Below are 24711 nucleotides of genomic sequence, written 5' to 3'. Positions count from 1 at the left end.
GTAAGGGGGGAGAAAGAGGCCATCGTATGCCTCCCCCTCTTTGAACAGTATGCACATTACATGTGTGTGGTTCCCTAGTGTTTATGACTGTTAATGTATTAATTTACTGTTGCTTTAATGTGTATGTACTTAACATGTGTTGTGTATAGGATCAGGGATAGAATAGGGTAGAGGGTAGCAGTAGCATAGGACAGTAGTGGGCATAGAATAGTGGGGCATACTAGAGATAGACAATGAGAGTTTTAGATTAGCATAGTTAGCATAAGGGGTTTCCAGGCTGGGAGGAGTTACAGATGGGTGTAATACAGAACAGAGGGATATAGTGATGGGACTTCCTGGTTAGAGAGTAGTGATGGGCAGTCTGGCTCTTTTTGGTGATCCGGCTCTCATGGCTCCGCTGACCAAAAAGAGCCGACTCTTTTTGGATCCTAAATGGATCACTAGTAAATATGTGTTCACAATGTGTTAACACATATTTATGCTGACGTAAGGTGTACAAAGCCCTGCCCACATAAGGCAGAAACTCCGCCCACTTGCTATTAGGTGGAGTTTTGCTCAGGTGGGCGGGGTTACATCTGCCAAACAACGGGATTTCACGCCCAGTGAGAGCCATTCTAGCTCTCACCGGGGTACCGGCTCCCATCGCTCATAGCAGGGAGCCAGCTCTTTGTCTCGGTGCATTCGCGAATGACACATCACTATTAGAGAGCAGAGCCCGGGCAGCCATGCCCAGGGCAAGAAGTAGTGATGCAGCAGTTAAAGCAGTCAGATAGCCATGGGGGTGAAGTTTCTAAGGCAAGAAGGGACCTCAGGCTGAGCGACGTACAAGTGGTCACCATCTTTTATGGTAACCATTCCAAGGAGGATCCGGGACCTACGGCCGGGACTAGGCGGAGCTGAGATGGCAAGCCTTGTACCTTTTCCTACTGAACCGGGCATGGGGAATGGGAGGAAGCTGGTGGACCTAAAGGCATGGATGCCGCAGAAGGGACAGAGATTGTCCAGTGAGGCAGAGATTGTCAGGATGGGACAGAGATTGTGCAGCGAGGCAGAGATTGCCAGGATAGGCATTGGGCCCAATACGCCAGTCAGGGTAGTAATACCCTGATGGCAGCCCTGGCTGTCACTGCACCCCCAGCACTGACTGACAGCCCGTTAAGCAATAGAGCCAGCTGTCAGTCAGTTCTGGGGGCGTAGTTAAAGCTGCCGCTCTCTAAACAAAGAGCAGAGTGACTGAACCCGCACCAGTACCACCCCCGTGGTACCCAAACCCAAATGCTGCCAGGGGAATTAAGTAAAGGGCTTTAAGTGCATACACTGGGCAGGTTCACAAAGCTATTAACCTACAGATTAACCATATCTACGGGTTAATAGCATTTTTTCATAAAACTACATTTAAAATAAAAAAATTTCCATTAAAAATACACAAAATGAAATGTAAAAAAAAATACATTTGTGTATATACATATCTATATATACTACATATTATATAATTAAATATATACCGTATATATATAAATATATATATAGTGGTGCAGTAACCTCTGTTAAAGCTAGGGGACGCTGTATATGCTACTCAGAATATGCAGGTGGGCATATGTCTGAATGCCCAAGATAAAGCTGTATATGTCTGTCGGTATGTAATAGAACCTGTAGTGAGGTCATGACCGTGTGATCCATATCTCACTTGTGGGTGTGGTCACATACCATATAGCGTGACTGAGGTCGGGTCACATGGTTTTGTGTGTTTTGATCCTGAGTGGTCAGAGTGCAAGGTCCCGGAAGGCCTGTGTGTGTTGGAAGTGTCTGGGACAGAACTTCCTGGAGAGCGCATGGAAAGGCCCGGACCTGGTAGAGTCTGTGACGGCTCTAAGTAGGGGAGCTACTGCCCGGCTGTGGGTCTGGAACTGTAGATGGCCTAGTGAGCAAGGCACTGTCTGGAACGGTGATCCCAATGCAGCCGCTTCCCTGATAACCCGTGAGAGATAAACCGTGAGTAATGCTGACCGGGGTCAGTAAGAGACTGTGTATGCTGTAAAACTGATTGTTTAACGGACACTGTACTGGAAGCTACATGTTATTTAGTTCATGAAGAGTGGTTTATACTGCTGTTTAATAAACCGAATGAACCGTTTAACCCTGAGTGTCCCAGCGTATGCCTCAAAGACCGGCCAAGCGAGTAAATCCCCATCCACTCATATGGTGGATCTCTACAATATGCATACAGTGGGTACGGAAAGTATTCAGACCCCTTTAAATTGTTCACTTTTTGTTTCATTGCATCCATTTGATAAATTCAAAAAAAGTTCATTTTTTTTCTTATTAATGTACACTCTGCACCCCATCTTGACTGAAAAAAAACAGAAATGTAGAAATGTTTGCAAATTTATTGAAAAAGAAAAACCGTAATATCACATGGTCAAAAGTATTCAGACCCTTTGCTCAGACACTCATATTTAAGTCACATGCTGTCCATTTCCTTGTGATCCTCCTTGAGATGGTTCTATTTCTTCATTGGAGTCCATTGTGTTTAATTAAACTGGCAGGACTTGATTTGGAAAGGCAAATGAAGAGCCCGCAGGGCCGTGGCATACTCGGTACTGGGCCGGTTCTTAAGGGGATGTGTCACGGCAGCAGTGACCTGGTCTGTGTACCCCGGGGCGTCCAATGAAAATATAGATGAAAAGAGTATAAAGTTTATAAAAGATTTGTGATGCCACTTGTGGTACTTGGCAAGTAAGATGTTAGCCGACACTGCAGATTCAGTCCACTGGGGCAGTGGTTGATGCAGCAGAGTTGGTTCAGTTCTCCACAGGCAGACCTATTCCTGAGGGCACATTATGGTGTTGAAGATAATGGTGGTTGTACTGCATGGCAGATGACGCAGCAAATAAACTGAGGACACAGCAGGGTGCAGTCTTTACACATTTACTCACAGTTAAATTGTTACAGTCCCCAGCCAGGGTGCTGTGCCTTCCAGGCTTGTGGTCCAGACAGCTCTCAGGTGGCTTGGGGTGCAGGAGACTCGGATCTTGTTGGGCGACGTTGGTCAGGCCCCGGGATCCTATATGTCTGGCTTTTCAGCGAATGAGTGTGGATTGGCTGCAGCACTTACAGAAACTGCTGCCACCAGTTTCCTAGCTGAGTCCTTAGTTTCTCCACTAGTTTTGGGGTCGGTCCCCTAACTGCGACCTAGTCCCTCCACCGACCATGACGGTGGATGCGGGCCCCATGGATGGATTGCTCTCTATCCGTTCCCCTAAGACCTCTTATTCCTCTCCTCCTGGAGCTTTCCTTCCTTTCTTCTCTATTTTCACTCCGCCTCTCTCACTCTCTTTAGTCTGGAGACAAGCAGCACTCAGCTTCAGTCTCCACAAGCGCCTCCTTCTGTCTCCCTTCTGACTGACTTCTGTCCTCTCACACCACTCTGACTGACTGACTTTTCCAGGACAATCTCTTTACCTCAGCACTAACTCCTCCCACCAACTGTCACTCCTTTAAGATCTGCCCCTTCTCTACTTTCTCCCCCCTGGCCAGATGGGGACTAGTATTGGATGCTAATGTGTGAGTCCTGGCAGTGCTCCTTCCTTACCTGAGAGCAGAGTACCACACCTCTGGATGAAGTGCAGTACCCTGTGAAGACTGAGACCGCGAGGGCACCACACACACACCTGTCTATATATATATGTGTGTATGTGTGTGTGTGTGTGTGTGTACAGCAGTTTAAAATGTAAAATAATATATAGTTTCCAAATAGAATTCTAGAACTTTAATATGATAAAATACTGCAAAAATAAATGTGGATACACAAATGGAATAAAAATAAAATTGTGGAGAACATAAAGCTGTAGCTTCCCAGAAAGGTTTTAGAAAGGTTTACAGTTTGACTGTCTGGGAGAGAAGAAAAGAAGCTTTTTTTTCTACTACCCCTCCCATCTTTAAAGCACTATCATTTTCCCACCAAGAATTCCTCTAGTGAAAGAACAGGGTCCCATTAGCATGATAATGGCTCCTTTCTTACAGTGGTGAAGCTTGTCTCCATGGAGACAAAGAGATGGAGGGAGGGAACTCCATATAAATGAAATATGGAGGGAAAGGAGGTGGATGTCTGTGGAGGAGACCCCTCAAGGTCATAGGTCAATTCCCATCACTAGTTCCATGTAATAAATGGAAGTACAGTACATAGCGTTGTGTGATTATGTGACTGCTCTGGAGATTTGGCTCTGTACTTATTGTTTCGAGCAGCATTTTAATTTTATATTTTTTATACTCCACGTTTATTCATTTTCATGGATTGCAAGTAAAGTCTTGGCCAAAAGTTGTATGACTGACACAGATTTGGGTTTTCACACATTGCGCTGCTTCAGTCTTTTTAGATCTTTTAGGCGAATGTTTCTCTGGTTACTTACAGTACAGCTCTGAACATTTCATGAGTTTTTACACTTTTATGTACAAATATTTCAAGTTTCTGTAAAGACTCAATATTTATAGAGTTTATAGAGATGACCCTGACTTCCCCAGACTTCTGCCCTTCACCCTGGCAGCTGGATAGTGGCTTCTGGGCCAAATTCTCAAGGATGACCACCCATTCTTGCCTAATCCATGTTCCCAGTTTATCACAATTTCTGTGTTTTGTTTGTCCTTGTGCATCTTGTGGATTGACCACAGTTTCTCAGTTGGATTGAGATCTGGTGAATTTCCTTGCCATGGACCCAAAAGGTGAATGTTTTTTTTCACCAAGCCACTTAGGTATCATGGCTAGCTATTTTCAGCTGATATTGATAGTGTTACACTCAATTCACATCTCTTTGCAGTTTTTAGTTGGATGTATAGAGGAGGAATTACTAATTGGGTACTTTCAGCTAATGCATGCCATAGTGACGTAGTGCAGTAGCATAAGTCACCCACAGTGGCAAAACTAGAGTCTAAGGACCCAGTGCAGAATGTAGACCTGGGGTCCCACCTGCATAATGGTCATATGTATGGGCCCCTTAACATCATAAATCCTATAAAGACTTGTGTTTCCCTCCCATTTAATGATGTCCTCCATCCTGATGCCATCTTGTAATGATGTCCCCCATCCCAGGCCCCTGCTTGATATAATGTCCTCCATCCTAGGCCCCTTCCTGACATAATGTCCTCCATCCTGGGCCCCTTCCTGATATAATGTCCTCCATCCTGGGCCCCTTCCTGAAATAATGTCCTCCATCCTGGGCCCCTTCCTGATATAATGTCCTCCATCCTGGGCCCCTTCCTGGTATAATGTGCCCTATTCTAGCCACTTCCTATAATAATTTTCCCTTTCCGGAGTCCTTTCCAGTGATAATGTTTCATGTTCCATTACAAAACATTTAAAAACAAATCTTACCTTCTTCTACACCCATGACGTGCGGTATCATCTTCTATTGCCACTGCAGGAACCAGCAGCTGACTTCGGCTTGCCCGGCATGGCACATGATGTTCCTGCTGTGCACCTCCCCTGTAATGGGCATGCCAACATTAGCTGCTGGACTCTGATTGGCTGGTGGTGTGTATTTCAATTCAGGGAGCTGGCGGATGTTTGTGACACAATATATTTCAGCTAAATGTGGGTCCTCAGATGCACATCAAGCTGAAATAGGCACTGATGTCTGCAGGTCCCTGGTTGCACACTTTACGACCATGATCGTTACACTGTTGGTCACCCAGTCAGGAAAAAAAAGCATATTTTGCTTTTAGTGTGTTTTTCATTTTAGTGGTGATTCATTGTATGAGAAATAAGAACACAACATAACAATGGATGCAAAGAATTACCAGAATTTCTTTTGACCGCCATTATAAACACGATATACATTTTTGTAAGAGTGGATGACCAGGGGTGTAATGATCATGGTCACAGAGTCCTTGTGTGGGGGGTAGCCTATAGATATGTTTGGCCAGGGTCGCTCCTTTCACATACACCAAAATTTTTCAAACAAATAGATATGAACACCATCTTACGGCCCCCATTTGACTAAAGTTGTACTAAATAGACGATTTTGACCAAATCTTTTATTTGTTATATGGCTTTTAGTTGCATTTGATTGATTTTTGGTTGAAAATCCATCGTAGCTGTCTGAAAGATCTCTTGGACATGTCTGATTTCGCACAACTATTGTGCATGGCATAATGTGTATGTGCTGATCATTCGGAAAACTTTATTTCATTAGATCCACCCTCTTATTGAATTTTTGTGTTCCCCATTCTTGTAAGTGTTAGCTTCATCTAAAAGTTAAGTATAATGTAATTGAACATGTGTAATTAGAAATGATCTATAGATCGTTCGGACAACTACGATCGTTCGTCACCCAAAAGTCGATCATTTGCAGGTGCCACCTAAAAACCATGCAACAAACAATCGATTTGGTCAAAATGGTCTATTTAGTACAACTTTGTTTAATGTGCATAGGGACTTTTAGAGTAAAAAAAGAAGCAACCACTGTGCAGCACATCATTACATTACACGATAAATCCCTGCTTGGTAGGAGGATTTGGGCTTTTTCCCAGCCAATGGATTACATGCAGTGAATACTTCCTTTCAAAGTCATTGTGCGCCTTGTGGATTCATTTATCCATTCATATGGAAGACATTGCAAGTTTGTAGCATGGGGTAACCCCAGAAAGAACACGCCGTTAGTTTCTGGATAGGCGCAATGTTATAAGCTTTTCTTATGCATTATTGAGTGATGACTTATGGCTATTTGTGTCCTGCTATATAATAGCTAGTTTGCATTAAAACTTTATCCAGGACTTTAATTAATTCATATCTGTAATGTAACATCATTATCGGAGTCTAAGTAGTAACTGTTCTCCTTGTGGAGTGTGACATGCCTGACATGCAGGTGTAAGGACACTTATAGGCCATGCAATGCTCCATTGGTAAATTAAATATGCAATTTGCCTCTTCAGAGAGGAAGACGACTTGAACTTTAGCGCCACCTATTGGAAGTAGCGATTTTAAAAGTCAATATCGACCCTTTAATGAGCCTTGCCACATGACTTAGTATAAAAGCCAAACCAGAATCGCATTTTGAGGACACGGTTTATCGGGGTACTACCCTTCATCAGTGCAAAGCAGCAGAGCTGGTTTGGCTGTGTGAGAGGCCTCTGACTGGGGACTAAGAGGAAATGTTTCTCCTTGTGGAGAATGACATGCCTGATTCACTGAGGTAGGGGCATTGTACAAAGCTTTAGATAAAGTCAATAGAAGTCCAACCAATCCAATTACAGTCAATGGGGTCCATCAGTATTCACCAGTATTGGATCAGGTTTAGCAATTGAAAACCTAACGGCTAGTGTTTCTCATGGTGGTGTCTGCCAAACATGAGTAGAAATACCTATAGGTTAGGTAATGTGCCTCGAAAAAATGTATGCAAACTAGCTCTCCTCTAAATGAAAGAAAGCTGTCTCTCTTCCTCCTTCTATTGGAGGTAGCTACCCTATAGCTAGGGCTGCACGTCAACTTTGGTTGCTACTATGGTTTGCTCGATTGCAACTTAAAAGGGTTGCCTTGCAATCCCGAGGGCACTGCAACTGTGACAAAAAAAAAATAAAGTTGTACTTCTTGCAACTTTCTTCTCATGCTCTCAGCTCACTGGGGGTCATAATATGACCCAACTGAGTTGTATTGTAGTGTGATGTAGCTGCGGCAAAATTGGTTGCGCAACAGGTGTCGCAGGAAAGTTGCCATATAGCCCTAGTCAATAGGTCAGTGTCTAATCCTTTAATAGGCTCTGTCTTGTGATTCTTGACCTATGATATTAAGCTTAATTGGAGTGTTCTCCAAAAGAAAACTGACACAAGTGAATAGAACAGCCACCAGAAATTTCAGAGCCCCATACTGGCAACATTTTTGGGCCTCCTTGAGACTCTGCCCAGGCTCCACCCCAGCTCCACCTTCACCCTTCGAACCTTCCGCAGACCCACTGCCCACTCTTGGAAAAACTCTACTTCTGTACCACATCCTCACCAATCACACATTAACTTTTCCCATCAAGCACCAAATCACAGACATAGCCAGCAGCTTTTGTATTGGCCAAAATATTTTTTAAGCCATCACCATGACAAGGCAGACTCTTTTGGCTGGGTTCTGCTCTACTCTAAGCTATTAAACATTTCTTAAAATATCCAACACTTTTTATGTTTATTTTTCTTTATTTTTCTTTAAGGGAATGTGTTGCATATATTTTTTTAAAAATGACCAATAATACCACATACAAGGGAGAAATACCATCACACCATGACCAGATCACATATTACCACACATAATAACCAAATAATACCACATGCAAGGAACAAATTCTGCCACACCATGACCAGACCACATATTACCACCACTTAGTGACCAAATAATACTACATACAAGGAACAAATACCACCACACCATGACCAGACCACATGTTACCACCACATAGTGACCAAAGAATACCACATATGTAAGGAGAAAGACCAGGCTGCAAGTACCTCTATTGAGCCGGGTCCAGAACTGCTGAGGCTGCATCCCCTGTTTCCAGGGGGAAGGAATAGGGGACCGGACAGGCCCCATGACCCAGGAAGAGGGAGCATGTTTAGAGAGGGAACCCAGCTGGAAGCTGAGTGAGAAAGAGCACAAAGCTGCAGAGAGTCCCCCGCCATCAGTGTGCGAGCAGCAGGACTGGCAGCGCGTTCCACATCCGACCTGCCAGCGCTGCAATGGACTGCAGCAGACAGATCTGGTGGCTTAGAGAGAGATTTGGCATGAGCATACAGCATGCAGCAGGGACCAGTGAGTGCTCCGGCCCCGGAGCATCCGTGCAGCGCAGGCCTGCGTCCAAGCACTGTCCCCACTGACAGAGACTGTAAGGAGAGACGTCCAGTGTGTCCATTGGCAACCAGGGAGCGAGGTGTTAAATGTTCTGGGCTAGTGAGTACTGCGTGCATGCTGCCAGAGAGAGATCAGGTGCAGGACTGCCATCTGCACCATGATTCACCAGGGTATATCTGTCGGGCCACGTCGGGCTCAGACAGCGTCGTGGCCCATGCTCCTCCAGCCACATCAGTATATGGACTAGGGACCAGTGGAAGGTATCGGACACTGACCACTGACACCAGAAGACAGACCATGGTTACCAGCAGGACCTTCTTGGACAAGCACTGTGCCAGCTGTTGTTGGTGCTACTGACTTCCAAGGACCATCTACAGTCAGAGAAACTTCTGACACGATAAGTGTACAATAGAACTGCCGTTATCTTGTTCATTATCTCTGCATATTATTTACACCTGAACGTTGTTACTTATGACTTGTGTTTTGAAACTGTTAAACTGTAAAGCACTGCGGAATATGTTGGCACTATATAAATAAAGACTATTATTATTATCAACTGTATATTCCCACGTTTAACCATCTATCTCCTTGTGAGGAATAAATCCCCTGTTTAATTAAAACTGTTAAAATTGTTAACCCTTGCTCTGCCTCCTGTCTTTCAATGCATCCCACAACCTGCTCACACTTAAAAGGAACATATACCACCACACCATGACCAGGCCACATAATACCACCACATAATGACCGAATACAACCATACTGATCATTAATAAAAAAACACAATACTAATATTATCATAAGAGCCATTATACACAGGATCTCTGTACATAGTACACAGTGTATAGTGTCAGTGTGCCGGTAATACACTAACTCACCAGTGACATTATACACAGGATCTCTGCATATAGTGTCAGTGTACAGGTAATACAGTGATCACCAGTGACATTATACACAGGAACTCTGTATATAGTGTCAGTGTACAGGTAATACAGGCATCACCAGTGACATTATACACAGGAACTCTGTATATAGTGTATATTGTTGAGGTAATACAGTCATCACCTGAGACATTTTATACAGGAACTCTGCATATAGTGTCAGTGTACAGGTAATACAGTGATCACTTGACACATTATACACAGGAGCTCCATATACAGTGTCCATGTACAGGTAAGGCCATGTTCACAACATTAGTATTTGGTCAGTATTTTACATCAGTATTTGTTAGCCAAAATCAGGAGTGGAACAATCAGAGGAAAAGTATAATAGAAACACGTCACCACTTCTGTATTTTTCACCCACTCCTAGTTTTGACTTATAAGTACTGCTGATGTAAAATACTGACCAAATACTGAAAGTGTGAATGTGGCCTAATACAGGGATCACCAGTAACATTAGACACAGGAGCTCTGTATATAGTGTATAGTGTAAGTGTACAGGTAACACACTGTCTCACCAATGACGTCTCTAGTTGAAGTTCTTCATCTTTGCTTTTCTTCTTTAGTCTGCCCCATGTGTCTCCATTCTGCTCCATGTTTCTCTATTCTGCCCTATGTGCCTCCATTCTGCCCACATGTGTCTCCATTCTGCCCCATGTGTCAGCAGAAAAAAGTCCAGTTCACAGTAATGGACATCCTTAGGTGTTCGGAGCACAGGAAACGCTGTGTCAAGGCGTGGAGCAATCAAAACAAGAGAAGTCCAGCTCAACGAACTTGTGAGCAAACTTTCTTTATTCACCAAAAAGCATTCAGCAGTGGGTAAAGCAGCTTCAATGTTGACAGTTACATGATATGCGACATCAATGATGTTGCATATCATGTAACTGTCAATGCTGATGTTGTTTTACCCTCTGCTGAGCACTTTTTGGTGAATACAGAAAGAAGTTTGTTTACAAGTTCGTTGAGCTGGTCTCCATTCTTCCCTATACAATATCCCATCCTGCCCCATGTGTCTCCATTCTGACCAATGAGTCTCCATTCTGACCGCTGTGTCTCCATTTTATAACCATGTGGCTCCATTTTGTCACCATGTGTCTCCATGCTGCCCAATGTGTCTTTATTCTACCCAATATGATCTCCCATTCTTCCCCATGTGTCTCCATTCTCCCCATATGATCTCAACCCTGTCCCCATGTGTCTCCATTCTGTCCCATGTGTCTCCATTCTGCCCACATGAGTCTCCATTCTAGTCACATGCGTCTCCATCCTGCCATGTATCCCCATCCTGTGCCATGTGTTTCCATCCTGCCTCAAGTGTCTCCATTCTGCCCCATATGATCTCCCATCCTGCCCCATGTGTCTCCATAGTGCAACCACGTGTCTCCATTCTGCCCATATGATGTCCATCCTACCCCATATGATTGCCCATCCTGCCCCATATTGTTGCTTTCAGCACAAAAAAGGAAAAAAAAGAATACATTTCTCCTTACTTGGTCGCTGAACTCATCTGTCAGCCTGTGATTGGCTGGCGGCTGTTAACTATTGCCATGCAGGAAGCCACCGACTTCTCACACTGCAAGAGATTTTAACTGAATGTTTGTCCATGGACACATGGTCAGTTAGTGAACTGACAATCCTTTCCCAGGGACCCGGTGAGCAGAAGCAAAAAGAGCTTCTGCTTATTGGGCTCCATACACCAGTAATGGTAGTGATGCCCTGATGGCGGCCCTGCAAGTAAACAGAGAACTGTCATGATATTCTACTTGTGAAGCGAGGAAACCCAACAAACTATATCTGATAATTGTTAGTTGCGCAATGCCCTTTATTCAGATTAAATTACAGAAAAGTATTTTTATATAATGCTGTAAGTTTTGAGGGAAGGGTTTTTCTAAATACTGGGAAGGATGAAAGACTTTCATAATTAACTTGGAAGGTTGGGTACCGGGTGAAGAACTGGGTAAACTCTTTGAGAACTCGCGCAAAATTTAATTAATTCCTCTTTTCCCTATATCCAAATTAAGTAATAATACTCTCCAAATTAAGAAATAATACTCTACAAATATTTGAATTGCGACATTCTCAAAAGACTGATTTCTGAAAATATAAAATTATTTAACCCATGTGTTAAACATTGTAAAGTAGGAAAAAATAATAATTAATAAAATATAGAAATTAACATAGTATACGCCAGCACAAAAAATGAAAAAAATGAAGGTTGAAACTCCTCTTCCAAAAAATGCAATCAAAAGTAATTAAAACATCAAATGTAGACCAAAATAATACCAATAAAAATGTAATTTTACTATACAAAAAGAAGAAAAATGCCAAAAAATAAGAATTGTAGTGGTGTCAGAAATATGCAAATTGCCTCTTCAGAGAGAAAGAGAACTTGAACTCTATAGCGCCACCTGTTGGTAATAGCAACCGTACAAGTCACAGCCAACCCTTTAACGAGTCTTGTAATATGACTTAGGATAAAAGCCAAATCAGAATCTCAATTTGCAGACACGGTGTTTCGGGCTATTGGCCCTCGTCAGTGCAAAGTATGAGAACTGATTTGGCTAGTGTCAGAAATACACTCTCAAACTGTTTCACATTTCTGATTTTTTTTCACCACGTAAATAAAAACAAAACGATGGAAGATTGATATCACCATAGTAATACTGACTTGGAGAATCATGATGCCAGGTGACTTTTACCACATAATGAATGATGTAAAAACAAAAGCCAAAAAACAATGATGGAATTGTCTTGTTTTTCACCATTTCATCACATCCTTTTCCCATTTCTCCAGTATATTGAACGGTAAAATGAAAGGAGTCATTCAAAAGTAAAACTCATTCCGCATAAGAAAAAACATATGGCTATGTCATTGGAAAAGTAAATACGTTATGACCCATGACGGAAAGGCAGGAGAAAATGAGAGTGCGAAAAAATAAAATTAGCTATGACAGGAAGGGGTTAACTGTGCACATGCTGCTTTTTAGATGCTGGCACAGCCGCCAAGGTTTCCCAGGTGTAGCCGTTTAACACTAGCAGACATTTTCCTGAAATGGTTTTACCAGCGGTTTCGCCGTCGTTTTCGCCACACGAAGAGTGAGCATGTCACTTGTTTTACCTGCAATAGGATATCTGAAGCCTGAAGCCATTAAAAGAAGTGATATTAAACATAACATGTGCACAGCAATGCCTTTCTCACATTGCTGTACAATATGTTCATTTTATGGGGTACTTTTACAGTGCTTTTTCAGGGGGAAGCCACTTGAAAAAGACACCATGTGCACATAGCCTAACTTTTTTTTAAAGCGGCTGAAATCTGCATGTAATATGTAAGGTGGGGTTAACAATAGTGATGAGCAAACATGCTCAGATATAGTGTATAGTGCTATCCGAGCTTGCTCGGGTGCTAACCAAGTGACTTTGGGGTGCTCAAAAAATATGTTCAAGTCCCCACGGCTGCATGTTTTGAAAAGCTGCAAAACATGCAGGTGTAATATGCAGGTGCTGGGATGCAGTAACACAATTGCTGCAGAGCAGAGATTATCTATATTTAATTGTTCAACAGCAATGAACGCCTTGCAGAGAGATAGCGGAAAAGGGATGCAAAAAAACTAAACTGTATAACAGTTGTTTAACTAGACAGTCTTTTGTTAACAGATTCACCTATCGTGGCTCCGCAGCCCATCACACTCTGAAGGTCCAGTGGGTAGTAGAATGCCGATGGAGGTCAGGGTAGGTTTTCAGGCATCCCCGCCCAACACACGGTCCTGCTTCTGGCGTCAGCGGGCGGTCTCTGGTTTTGCCCACTGAACCCCTAGTCCATTTAACTGCGAAGCAAAAGGGTATAGCTCTCCGCAAGGTTCCACTCGGCATGTGTCTCTCTCTGAATAGCCGCTGTCACGTGAATGGCTGTTCTGCCCAGCGTGCGCCTCTCTGTGTGTCAGCCGATACCTAGGCGTCCATGCTGTGATGCTCTCTGTCGCACCTTCCCCTGCGTGCCTGCCGATATGAGTGAGTATTGCATGCTGCGGTCTTCCACTCTCCTCACTGCAGCCGCAGTCCGCACCAGCTCAGCGTTCTGGTGGGAAGGCCCGTTACGTTCCCGCACAACTCCTTTTAACTTTCTCTCCCTGGCCACACCTACTTCACCCAGGTTACTGACTTGCTCCGTCGGCAATCTCAGTCCCTCCAGCAACGGGAGGTTCGGCCCCAGCAGTTCCAGACCCGGCGTTTCAGCATCCCTTGCGACCCGGTCCTCTCTTCTACACTGGCGCAGGGACTCGTACATATTTGTTTCTTATTTGTCCCCAGCTTTGCCTCTCCCCAAAAGTCACAATTCCATCACAATTGAGTTTATACGTAAAGTGTTAAGTCTAAATCCGTGTTTCAAACTTGTCCTCCATGGATGTGATAGATGTTCCAATAATCCCAAGGCATTTTCTGCCAACATTAAAAAGCTGCGTGGAATTGTTTGTAGCAACATCTGGGTCACTTTATTCCAACGGAGATGTGTCAGGTGCTTTGTCTGTGAAGTTCTCAGTGTTGTTAGACAAAGATCTGTAATTATCTTGTTCAGGCTTTGTTAATGATAGGGAAAGTTGGAAGGAGAGAAGAACATAGAAACAAAATATGGGTGAACAGGCTAGTCGGTAATTAAAACTGAGAAAGGCGATTATTATTCCCTCTGTTATCTCTCCTGAAGAGCTGGATAAATTAAATGCTCGTTTGTTGAAGTAAGATGGAAGAAGACAGGAATTAATGATTTGAATCCTGGTCTTAAAAACATGCCACTATAGCCTAAAAAATCAGGTCCAGGATAGAGTTTTTGCAAATAACTCTAGGTCTCCGAATTTTTGCAAATAAGTCATACAGGTCTGGCAAAAATTAAGAGACCACCGTCCACCACATCAAAACCCTGTCATGGGCAGCCCATTCTCCAGACCTGAACCCCATTGAAAACCTCTGGAATGTAATCAAGAGGAAGATGGATAGTCACAAGCCATCAAACAAAGAAGAACTGCTTAAATTTTTGGGCCAGAAGCAGTGTGAAAGACTGATGGCAAGCATGCCAAGACACATGAAAGCTGTGATTAAAATCTTGGTTATTCCACAAAATGTTGATTTCTGAACTTTTCCTGAGATAAACATTAGTATTGTTGTTTCTAAATGATTATGAACTTGTTTTCTTTGCATTATTTGAGGCCTGAAAGCACTGTTTTGTTTTGTTTTTTTAATTTTGACCATTTCTCATTTTCAGAAACAAAAAATACAAACAAAATTTATTGCTTGGAAATTCAGAGACATGTTGTCAGAAGTCTGTAGACTAAAAGAACAATTTATATTTTACTCAAAAATATACCTATAAAGAGAATAATCAGACAAACTGAACATTTGGAAGTGGTCTCTTAATTTTTGCACAGCTGTATGTGAATACATACCTGAAGGTCAAGGGGTGACCTGAACTATTTCCAACTTTTAACGTGAAGAATTGCTGTTGTTTCGGGGGACTTTTCAGAACAATGTGACTAAATTTTTCAGAAATTTTCACCCTCTGCAGGCTTCTCATCTAAAGGTATGGGCATGTTTATTAGCTGCCGGAACAGCCACTAAGTTTTCTCAGGCAAAGGAGGTCAACCAGCGCCGAGCCGCCGTCATCTTTTGCCCTATACTCTGAGTAGCGGTTTTGGCTAGGAGAGGAATGAGCATGTTACTTCTCTTAACCGCTTTAGGGTTTTTGAACCCCAAAGGGGCTACAAAAAGTAACATAAGAGGGAACATGTGCACAGCAATAATAATAATAATAATAATAATAATTTTATTTCTACAGCGCCGACATATTCTGCAGCACTTTACATTATAGAGAGGTCTTGAACAGACGATAGACATTACAGCATAACAATAATCACATAGATCATAGCAGATGCCAAGAGGAATGAGGGCCCTGCTCGCAAGCTTACATTCTATGAGGAAAAAGGTAGACACGAAAGGTGGGTGGTAATAGTTGCCTTCATTGTTCGGACCAGCCATAATGTTAAGTGTGTAACAGTACAGACACAGGGCTAATGGATGCATAAAGCATGTGGGAACATGATGTGGGGAACCTGGTTATGGTAAAACTTTTGACTGTGCCACACAGGGATAGTTAGGTTAATGTGTTGAGGCGGTAGGCCAGTCTGAATAAATGCATTTTTAGGGCACGCTTAAAATTGTAGGGATTGGGGACTAGTCGTATTGACCTGGGAAGTGCATTCCAAAGAATTGGCGCAGCACGTGTATAGTCTTGGAGACGGGAGTGGGAGGTTCTGATTATTGAGGATGCTAACCTCAGGTCATCAGCAGAATGGAGGGCACAGGTAGGGTGGTAGACTGAGACGAGGGAGGAGATATAGGGTGGTGCTGAGCCATGGAGTGATTTTGTGGGTGAGGGTAATAAGTTTATACTGGATTCTAGAGTGGATGGGTAACCAGTGTAAGGACTGGCACAAGGTAGAGGCATCGGTGCAACGATTGGCGAGGAATATGATCCTGGCTGCAGCATTCAAGACAGATTTGAGGAGGGAGAGTTTGGTAAGAGGGAGACCGATTAGAAGAGAGTTACAATAGTCCAGAAGAGAATGAATAAGAGAAACAGTAAGAGTTTTTGCGGAGTCAAAAGTGAGAAAAGATTGAATTCTAGAAATGTTTTTGAGGTGCAGATAACAAGAGCGAGCCAGTGATCGAATGTGGGGGGCGAGCGAAAGCTCTGAGTCAAGTATGACCCCAAGACAGCGGGCATGTTGCTGGGGAGTAATAGTGGAGCCACACACAGAAATGGCAAAGTCGGGCATAGGTACATTAGTAGAGGGAGGAAACACAAGGAGTTCAGTCTTTGACAGGTTCAGTTTCAGATATAGTGAGGACATGATGTTAGACACAGCGTTTAGACAATCGCTGGTGTTTTCTAAAAAGGCAGGCATGATGGCAGGAGAAGAAGCATATAATTGGGTGTCATCAGCATAGAGATGGTACTGGAAACCAAATCTACTGATTGTTTGACCAATAGGGGCAGTGTACAAAGAGAAGAGGAGGGGTCCTAGGACTGATCCTTGAGGAACCTCAACAGTAAGGGGAAGATGAGAGGAGGAGGAGCCAGCAAAAGATACAGTAAAGGAGCGGTCAGAGAGATAGGAGGAAATCCAGGAGAGAACGGTGTCCTTGCTGCCGATGGAGCGGAGCATAGTGAGGAGGAGCTGGTGATCAACAGTGTTGAATGCTGCAGAGAGATCCAAGAGAATTAGCATGGAGTAATGATCAATAGATTTAACTGTTAGTAGATCATTAGAGACTTTAGTGAGTGCAGTTTCAGTAGAGTGTAAAGAGCCAAAACCGGATTGGAGAGGGTCGAGAAGAGAGTTATCAGAGAGATAGTGGATATGACGGAAGTGGACCACATGTTCCAGGAGTTTAGAGATGAAGGGAATATTAGAGACAGGTCTCTAGTTAGCGGCACAGTTTTGGTCGAGGGATGTTTTTTTAAGTAGTGGATGTATGAGAGGTTAAATATTTTCATCAGGTGGGCAATGTCGTTTTGACTTTGCTGTGCAATATGTTTATTTCATAGGGTGCTCCTGTGGTGCCTTTTCAGGTGAATTTTGGGTAGAATCCTCCTGAAAATGATGCCTAGTGCTGCCTGCAAATGTAGTCTTTTTTGCTAATTTTTCAAAGTGGAAACTCAAAGTTTTTGAGAAGTTTTGATATTTGAAGGAGGACTTGGTTATGCCCTCCTCAAAAACCTTTGTGTGCACATATCCTAAATCCTGAAATCCTTGAAATCCAAATCTCAAAACTCCTCAAATACTTTGAGTTCCGACTTTGTGTGCACATAGCCTTAGGGTATCTAAGAGTTTCTCCAATATTCTGTAGTAAATTCCTCTTTTTCCAATGACTTTTGTATTTGCGCCTCATTCTCTATTCGTTTTGCTCCACTTTTGAAGTTGTCTTTCTTTTTAAGTCTTCCCTCCCAGCCCCCAACAACTTTGGCTTATCCAGATGTTTTAAACAGATCCATGAAATGCAACTTTTACGAAAAGTCACATTTTTTTTTATAATTCATCTCATTCCAGGTACCCCCCCGGAAGAAAGTTTCTGGAGATGTTTATCAGTGTGGTGCAATTTTAGACAACTTTTTAAAGTTTTTGCAACTTTTGATGCTGAAAAGTTTAAAAAACTGATTATAGGCAGAATAAAAAACAGTTTTGCAACGAATTCATTAACCTTGTGCGGTATTTTGAAAAATTTTGCATAAAAAATGTCAACGAATCCCAAAGGGGAAAAAAAGGAAAAGTGACTTCAAGAATTCACAAATTATGAATTTGGGTTAATGTGTTTTTCAGGACAATTTCAGTGGAAAAAATTCTCAAAAGCATTAACATTTTTATGTTAAAAAGGCTTATGTTCAGGCTTTTGAGCTTTTTTAACCTCTTTAGGTTTCAAAAGGCACCAAACAGCTAAAAGAAGTGAGCAGAGCATTCTTCAGGCAGCTTCCACTGTACGTTACAAGTCAATGGGAAACCTCGAAAGATGGCCAGAAGACGTGTCATTTTGAGTATTTTCATAGTATTTAAACTTCAGAAACCAGTTGAATGGTGAAAAAAATGTAAATATGGTAAATGCCAGTACACAAAACTACCCGAAAATGATGGGAAAAAAGCTAAAAAAAAAATGCCGACTGTCTATTAAGATGAAACAAGAGCTCAGGAAATGACCAACAAGACGCAAAACAAAAAATGCTTTAGGCCAAAAAAAACTCCAATGTGTCCTGAAGCGTCCTCCTCTTGGAAAACCTTGCTGAAGTTTAATAGTGTGCGCATAACCTTAGGGCACGTGCACACAACACATTTTTTTGTACGAGTGCTTTCCATTGATTTCACAGATAGCATTGTACCTATGATGTTCTATGGGGCTGTGCACATGTCCGATTTTTTTTCTCAGACTGTGTGGTCCGCGTAAAAAATCGGAGATGTGTAAGGTTTTGATCTGAGTGTCAGATGAAAATCATCAATACAAGTCTACAGATGCACGAAAAAAAATCATTCTGATTTTCACAGGTTGATAGAATGGAGAAGGTGTAAAAACTTCTTTTTTTATACCTGTTGCTCCTTTGAGCATTTTTTTTTTTTTTTAAATCCACCATACGGCTCTAATTCAGTGGAGCTTTTTATCTTATTTTTTTACAAAGGTGTGTAGCTTATAGGTTGATTAAACAAATCAGTCTTCAAACACGCCCCTGAGGATCCTGTGAGAATTGGTGGCATAAATATTGGTCAGCTACGCACCTTCCCACACATAATGTACGTTCAGTTCAGCTGAGCATGCATTTATTCTAGATAAGGAGAGTGGAGTAAAGGCCCCGTTACACATAGCGAGATCGTTAGCGAGATCGCTGAAACGTCACAGGTTTTGCGACGCAACAGCGACCTTGCCAGTGATCTCGCTATGTGTGACACATAGCGGTGGCCGGCCCCCCTGCTGCAATATCGCTGATCGTGCTCGAATGTCCTAGGTCATTTTTTGATCGTTTGTGTCCTGCTGGCCAGCATGCACCGATTTGTTTGACGCTGTAACAACGACGAGTGACCTCATTGGCGGCTCAGAACCCACGCCTATCGAGGTCTTGAGTCGTCAGAATAGCTGTTGTGTGACAAGGTCATTATACGGATCGCTGTATCGCTGCTGTGTCGTTGAGTAGATCTGCCTGTTTGACAGCTAACTAGCCACCATGTAGTGACGTATCAGCTATCCTTACCAGGTCGTATCAATGTCGGGATCGCTGGGGCATCGCTATGTGTAATGGTACCCTAAGTTGTAGCAGGACACCTCTGTTCGTGGAATATTTGTGGTGAAAACAAAAGGAAAAGCTATGTTAAAATATTCATCATCCAAATGAAAGTGAATGAATCTAAAATACACTTGGTCTGCAGGTCCTGCTGAAGTCGGCAGCTTCTGCCTACCTTGGAATAACATCTTTGGTCACATTTACCTACACATTGTACAGTTTTATCATTGCAGCGGCTGTTGGCTGTGATATCTAAATAATAAGGATATTTTCATATATCCACGCTACAGTGTCCAAGCCCTGTCATCCAGCAGAGAACGTGGAATTCTTATTTGTGTTTATTCAGGCACCTCTCAGCTGATTGTCGACCACTGACCACATCAAAGTTGAAAATAAAGAACCTGTAAAAAACAAACAGTGCAAAATTTTCAATGAAACCCAATTGTAGAAATGATTTTTAGCCCCAAATACATGTGTTTAAGTAAAACAAAAGAGGGTGGGGAACCCCTTTAAGTCCCTTTAAGTGTAGAGAACAACTATACCGTCACAGGAACGGAGGATTATTTTGCTTAATTTCTTTTAAACAATGACAATGTATCACCCCTCAGCCGTCCAAATTGAGACGATGTCTAACCATCTGTTCTACCCACTTTGCACCAGATGTAAGACTGACTTACAGTTATGTCATGGTGGCTAGACATATGAGAGGACGGGTTTGTCATCTTATTTCCATGCAAATGTGTGTTTGTGAGAAGAAAATGTAAATATAGTAAGGTTATGGGAGCAAATGGATCCCAATTCTATATTATCTGGGGACACAGACATGTAAATTTTGTAAATTTTGCAAGAATCAAAATCCACATGGGGCAGCTCTACGCTCTAAGGGCTTCACAAGTCCATAGAGGTCTCTTGATATTCAGTACTTGGCCAACCTTGACTTCATTTTTCCATTTACTTTGTCTCACGTTTCCATAAGTTCCTCTAGTTTTACCTTTCGTGTATGTATCAATTTAATTACCCTGGATTTGACCTAAAATTTGATTTGCATTGTAAATGAAATGAGAGTAATCTGCATTTTCATGTTTGCATATGTATAAGTTCTGAGCTGCCTAAACATAGTGTAGAAGGCATATTCTACCTATATGTTTTATCCAATTAATTAAGGGAATATTGAGCCCTGGGGACGTTGCAGACATATTTGTAGGAAAATGTTGAAGAGGTAATTATTTGTTAATCATGTACTGTGGGACATGTCTTTTGGATGGACACAATTTTATTGATTAGTTGCATGACTACATCTAGGTATTAAAATGAAGAGACATAATCAGTTCCAAATTGTGGTTCCTTGGACCCACCAGGGAAATGATTGAGAGCCTAACCCTTTCATTGGTTCCGTTCAGAGCTTTGGATATTTTTTTTAACCGAGGGTCATTATTTGAGCCATAGATTGAATGGCCATAGTCAGTGCCAATCGAAGGTCCCACAAGCCACCAGATCGAATGATGCAGAGGGACAACCCCCCAACAGGCTTCCACAAGAGGTGATGATTTCTCCTTCAATGAAAGTCTTTAAACAGAGGCTGGACAGACATCGGTCTGAGATGGTTTAGTGAATCCTGTGTTGAGCAGGGGGTTGGACACGATGACCCTGAAGGTCCCTTCCATCTCTCACATTTTAGGGTTCTATGATCTGTGTAGATCATTTTCATGTCACCTTAAATTTCCTTGCTATTTTTGAATACAGAGGATGAATAATAGTAAATTCTATTTGTAAAGCAGCTAATAAGAAATAGACCCTAGGGATTGTCACCTCTGGAGATGGTTGTCTTCTTCTGAACCTTTGAGGACCATAATTGTGGTAGAACCTGGTCCTAATGGATGATTCTCAGGTCCTGTATGTAATGGAACAAATGGAGAGATAAGTGCAAATACATAAAATACCACATAGATTGAATATACATGAAAAGATTTATTTTTTTTAATTTTTCTAGGCTATAAAAAGTATTTTGGGCAAGCCAGACCTAGATAACAACTCCTTGGAGATATCGGGCTGGGCTGAGCCACTTAAAAATTCCTTTTAAGATGCAAGTTAATTGGGACTTTTAAGCAGTGTAAATTAATTCCTTGTTAATACTATCTTGGGATTTACAGTGACAACACTTTTATAACCATTTTTTTTCTCTTCACAGTGCTGGTATTGGTATCGGTTTTTATGGAAATAGTGAAACAAATGATGGTGTATATCAAGTGACCTACTCTCTGATGAATGCTAACCACACGTTGGCCTCCATTGACTCGTTGGTGAGTTTTTCAGATGTCATGTATGATATGCATCGCCTAAATGCTATCGTTATTCATAGGTTTTCCATTATGGTGGCAAGACATGGTCCACTTTTAGGTCTCCATGAGACAAACCTACTGTAGGTGGAGTTTTCCTTGAAATGTCCTTAAAGGGTTTGTCTGAGACTTTAACATTGATGGCCCTTCCTTAGGATAGGTCATCAATATGTGATCAGTGGGGACCCCGACTAACCAGTTGTCCCATAGCAGTTACGGAGCTGGGTAGCACAGCTCTGTTGAATGTATAGTAGCCGCGGCCAGGTACTGCACATCCGCCTCCTATTCAAATCAATAGTTGGTGTGCAATACCCGGTTGCGGACACTATTCTGTCGATGGAGTCATTCCAGTCGCCGCTGATACTGGGAACAGCTGATTAGTGTGTGTGCCGGGTGTCACTCCCCCAACTGATCAGACATAATGATAGGATAGGCCATCAATGTTAAAGTTTCAGATTACCCCTTTAAGGAAATTTTCGAGGAAAACCCCACCCAGTGCCACCTACAAAGACAATTCATAGCTGAAGAAAGGTTACAATTTATTAAGGGGGTTTTCCAGTTTCCATAAAATCTCTGACCCCAGATATAGTTTGTTTTAGAAAAACAAACAGTTCTTTACTCACCCTCCCTGGGTCCAGTGCCGAGTCTCCACTGCTGCTTCCGCTTGTCTGCAAAACTCACATAGTTTTAACATTGCTGTTGCCAAACTGAGCTCAAGTAGATGACACAAGCCACTCAGAGCCACCGAGTGGCTGCAACGCTATCAAGGTGACATCAGCGCCGCAGACAACAAAGATACCAAGAGCCACGACGGAGACTCAATGTTGGACTGGGAAGGTGAAAAAAAGCACAATTTTTTTGAAATGGAGTTTTCTGAAACTGTAAAAAAGCTTTTAAAATGACACATTTCTGCACTGTACTGTGCCTTCATCAAACCTTCAATGTTCAGTTTTTTTAATTACATGTGAATACGGGATTGATAACATGTCATTGAGTAAAGTCCTAGACGCACAGTCACTCGGGTTCATAGAGGGCTATGGGGACTGTCTGTCTGATCAGAAACACCACTGCGAAACACATCGAGATCTTCCTAAAAAAGTGGCCAACAATGCTTCCAAAACAGGTGCACCTTCTCTACTTGTTTGTAGAGACACAGTTGGCCACGGTGTCATGAAGGAACTTTGCGTTTCTTCACTCCGACCTTATTGATCTTTATACATGACCCATGTGCAAGCTTATGTAGCAGCAATGGCCAAGGACAGGAACTTCAACAGAAAGTGAAAAACTTCACAAGTAACATAGTAACATAGTAACATAGTAATTAAGGTTGAAGGGAGACTTTAAGTCCATCTAGTTCAATCCATCCTATCCTAACTTGCCCTAACATGTTGATCCAGAGGAAGGCAAAAAAACCCCATGTGGCAAACAGTAAGCTTCACATTGGGGAAAAAAATTCCTTCCCGACTCCACATACGGCAATCAGACTAGCTCCCTGGATCAACGCAACACTAAGGAAACTAGTGTATATACCCTGTAATATTATACTTTTCAAGAAAGGCATCCAGTCCCTTCTTAAATTTTAGTAGGGAATCACTCATTACAACATCATATGGCAGAGAGTTCCACAGTCTCACTGCTCTTACAGTAAAGAATCCGCGTCTGTTAGTATGCTTAAACCTTCTTTCCTCCAGACGTAGAGGATGCCCCCTTGTCCCAGTCACAGGTCTAAGAGTAAAAAGATCATTAGATAGGTCTTGGTATTGTCCCCTCATATATTTATACATTGTAATAAGATCACCCCTAAGCCTTCGATTCTCCAAACTAAATAACCCCAAGTGTAATAACCTGTCTTGGTATTGCAGACCCCCCAGTTCCCTAATAACCTTGGTCGCTCTTCTCTGCACCCGCTCCAGTTCAGCTATGTCTTTCTTATACACCGGAGACCAGAACTGTACACAGTATTCTAAGTGTGGTCGCACTAGTGACTTATATAGAGGTAAAATTATGTTCTCCTCCTGAGCATCTATGCCTCTTTTAATGCATCCCATTATTTTATTTGCCTTTGCAGCAGCTGCCTGACACTGGCCACTAAATGTGAGTTTGTCATCCACCCATACACCCAGGTCTTTTTCAGTGACAGTTTTGCCCAGTGTTTTACAATTAAGCACATAATTATACATCTTGTTCGTTCTACCCAAGTGCATGACCTTACATTTATCCCCATTAAAGCTTATTTGCCATTTATCAGCCCAAGCTTCTAGTTTACATAAATCCTCCTGTAATATAAAATTGTCCTCCTCTGAATTGATTACCCTGCAGAGTTTAGTGTCATCTGCAAATATTGAAATTCTACTCTCTATGCCCCTTACAAGGTCATTAATAAATATGTTAAAAAGAAGCGGGCCCAAAACTGACCCCTGTGGTACCCCACTGCTAACCGTGACCCAGTCCGAGTGTGCTCCATTAATAACCACCCTTTGTTTCCTATCCCTGAGCCAGCTCTTAACCCACCTACACATATTTTCCCCTATCCCCATTGTTCTCATTTTATGTATCAACCTTTTGTGTGGCACCGTATCAAAAGCTTTTGAAAAGTCCATATACACCACGTCCACTGCATTCCCTTGGTCCAGTCCGGAACTTACCTCTTCATAAAAGCTTATCAGATTAGTCTGACAGGAACGGTCCCTTGTAAACCCATGTTGATATTGGGTCATAAGGTTATTCTTCTCCAGATACTCCAGTATAGTATCTCTTAGAAAACCCTCCAGGATTTTACCCACAGTTGAGGTTAAACTTACT

At 42.3% G+C, this 24711-nt stretch overlaps 1 protein-coding gene across 4 annotated transcripts in view; it reads left to right on the top strand.

Annotated features, from left to right (window-relative positions):
* Positions 1–24711, top strand: part of TTYH1 (tweety family member 1) — a 244927-nt gene that overhangs the window by 107627 nt on the left and 112589 nt on the right. For all 4 annotated transcript variants that reach the window (XM_073571021.1, XM_073571023.1, XM_073571020.1 and 1 more), the window contains exon 3: positions 21762–21873. In XM_073571021.1, coding sequence (XP_073427122.1) covers positions 21762–21873 — 112 coding nt within the window. The remainder of the gene's footprint in view (positions 1–21761; positions 21874–24711) is intronic.

Source organism: Dendrobates tinctorius, unplaced genomic scaffold (assembly GCF_039654945.1).
Source record: "Dendrobates tinctorius isolate UK_male_01 unplaced genomic scaffold, ASM3965494v1 ptg000028l, whole genome shotgun sequence".
Lineage (NCBI taxonomy): Eukaryota > Metazoa > Chordata > Amphibia > Anura > Dendrobatidae > Dendrobates > Dendrobates tinctorius.
This window is presented reverse-complemented; position numbering and strand designations above follow the sequence as displayed.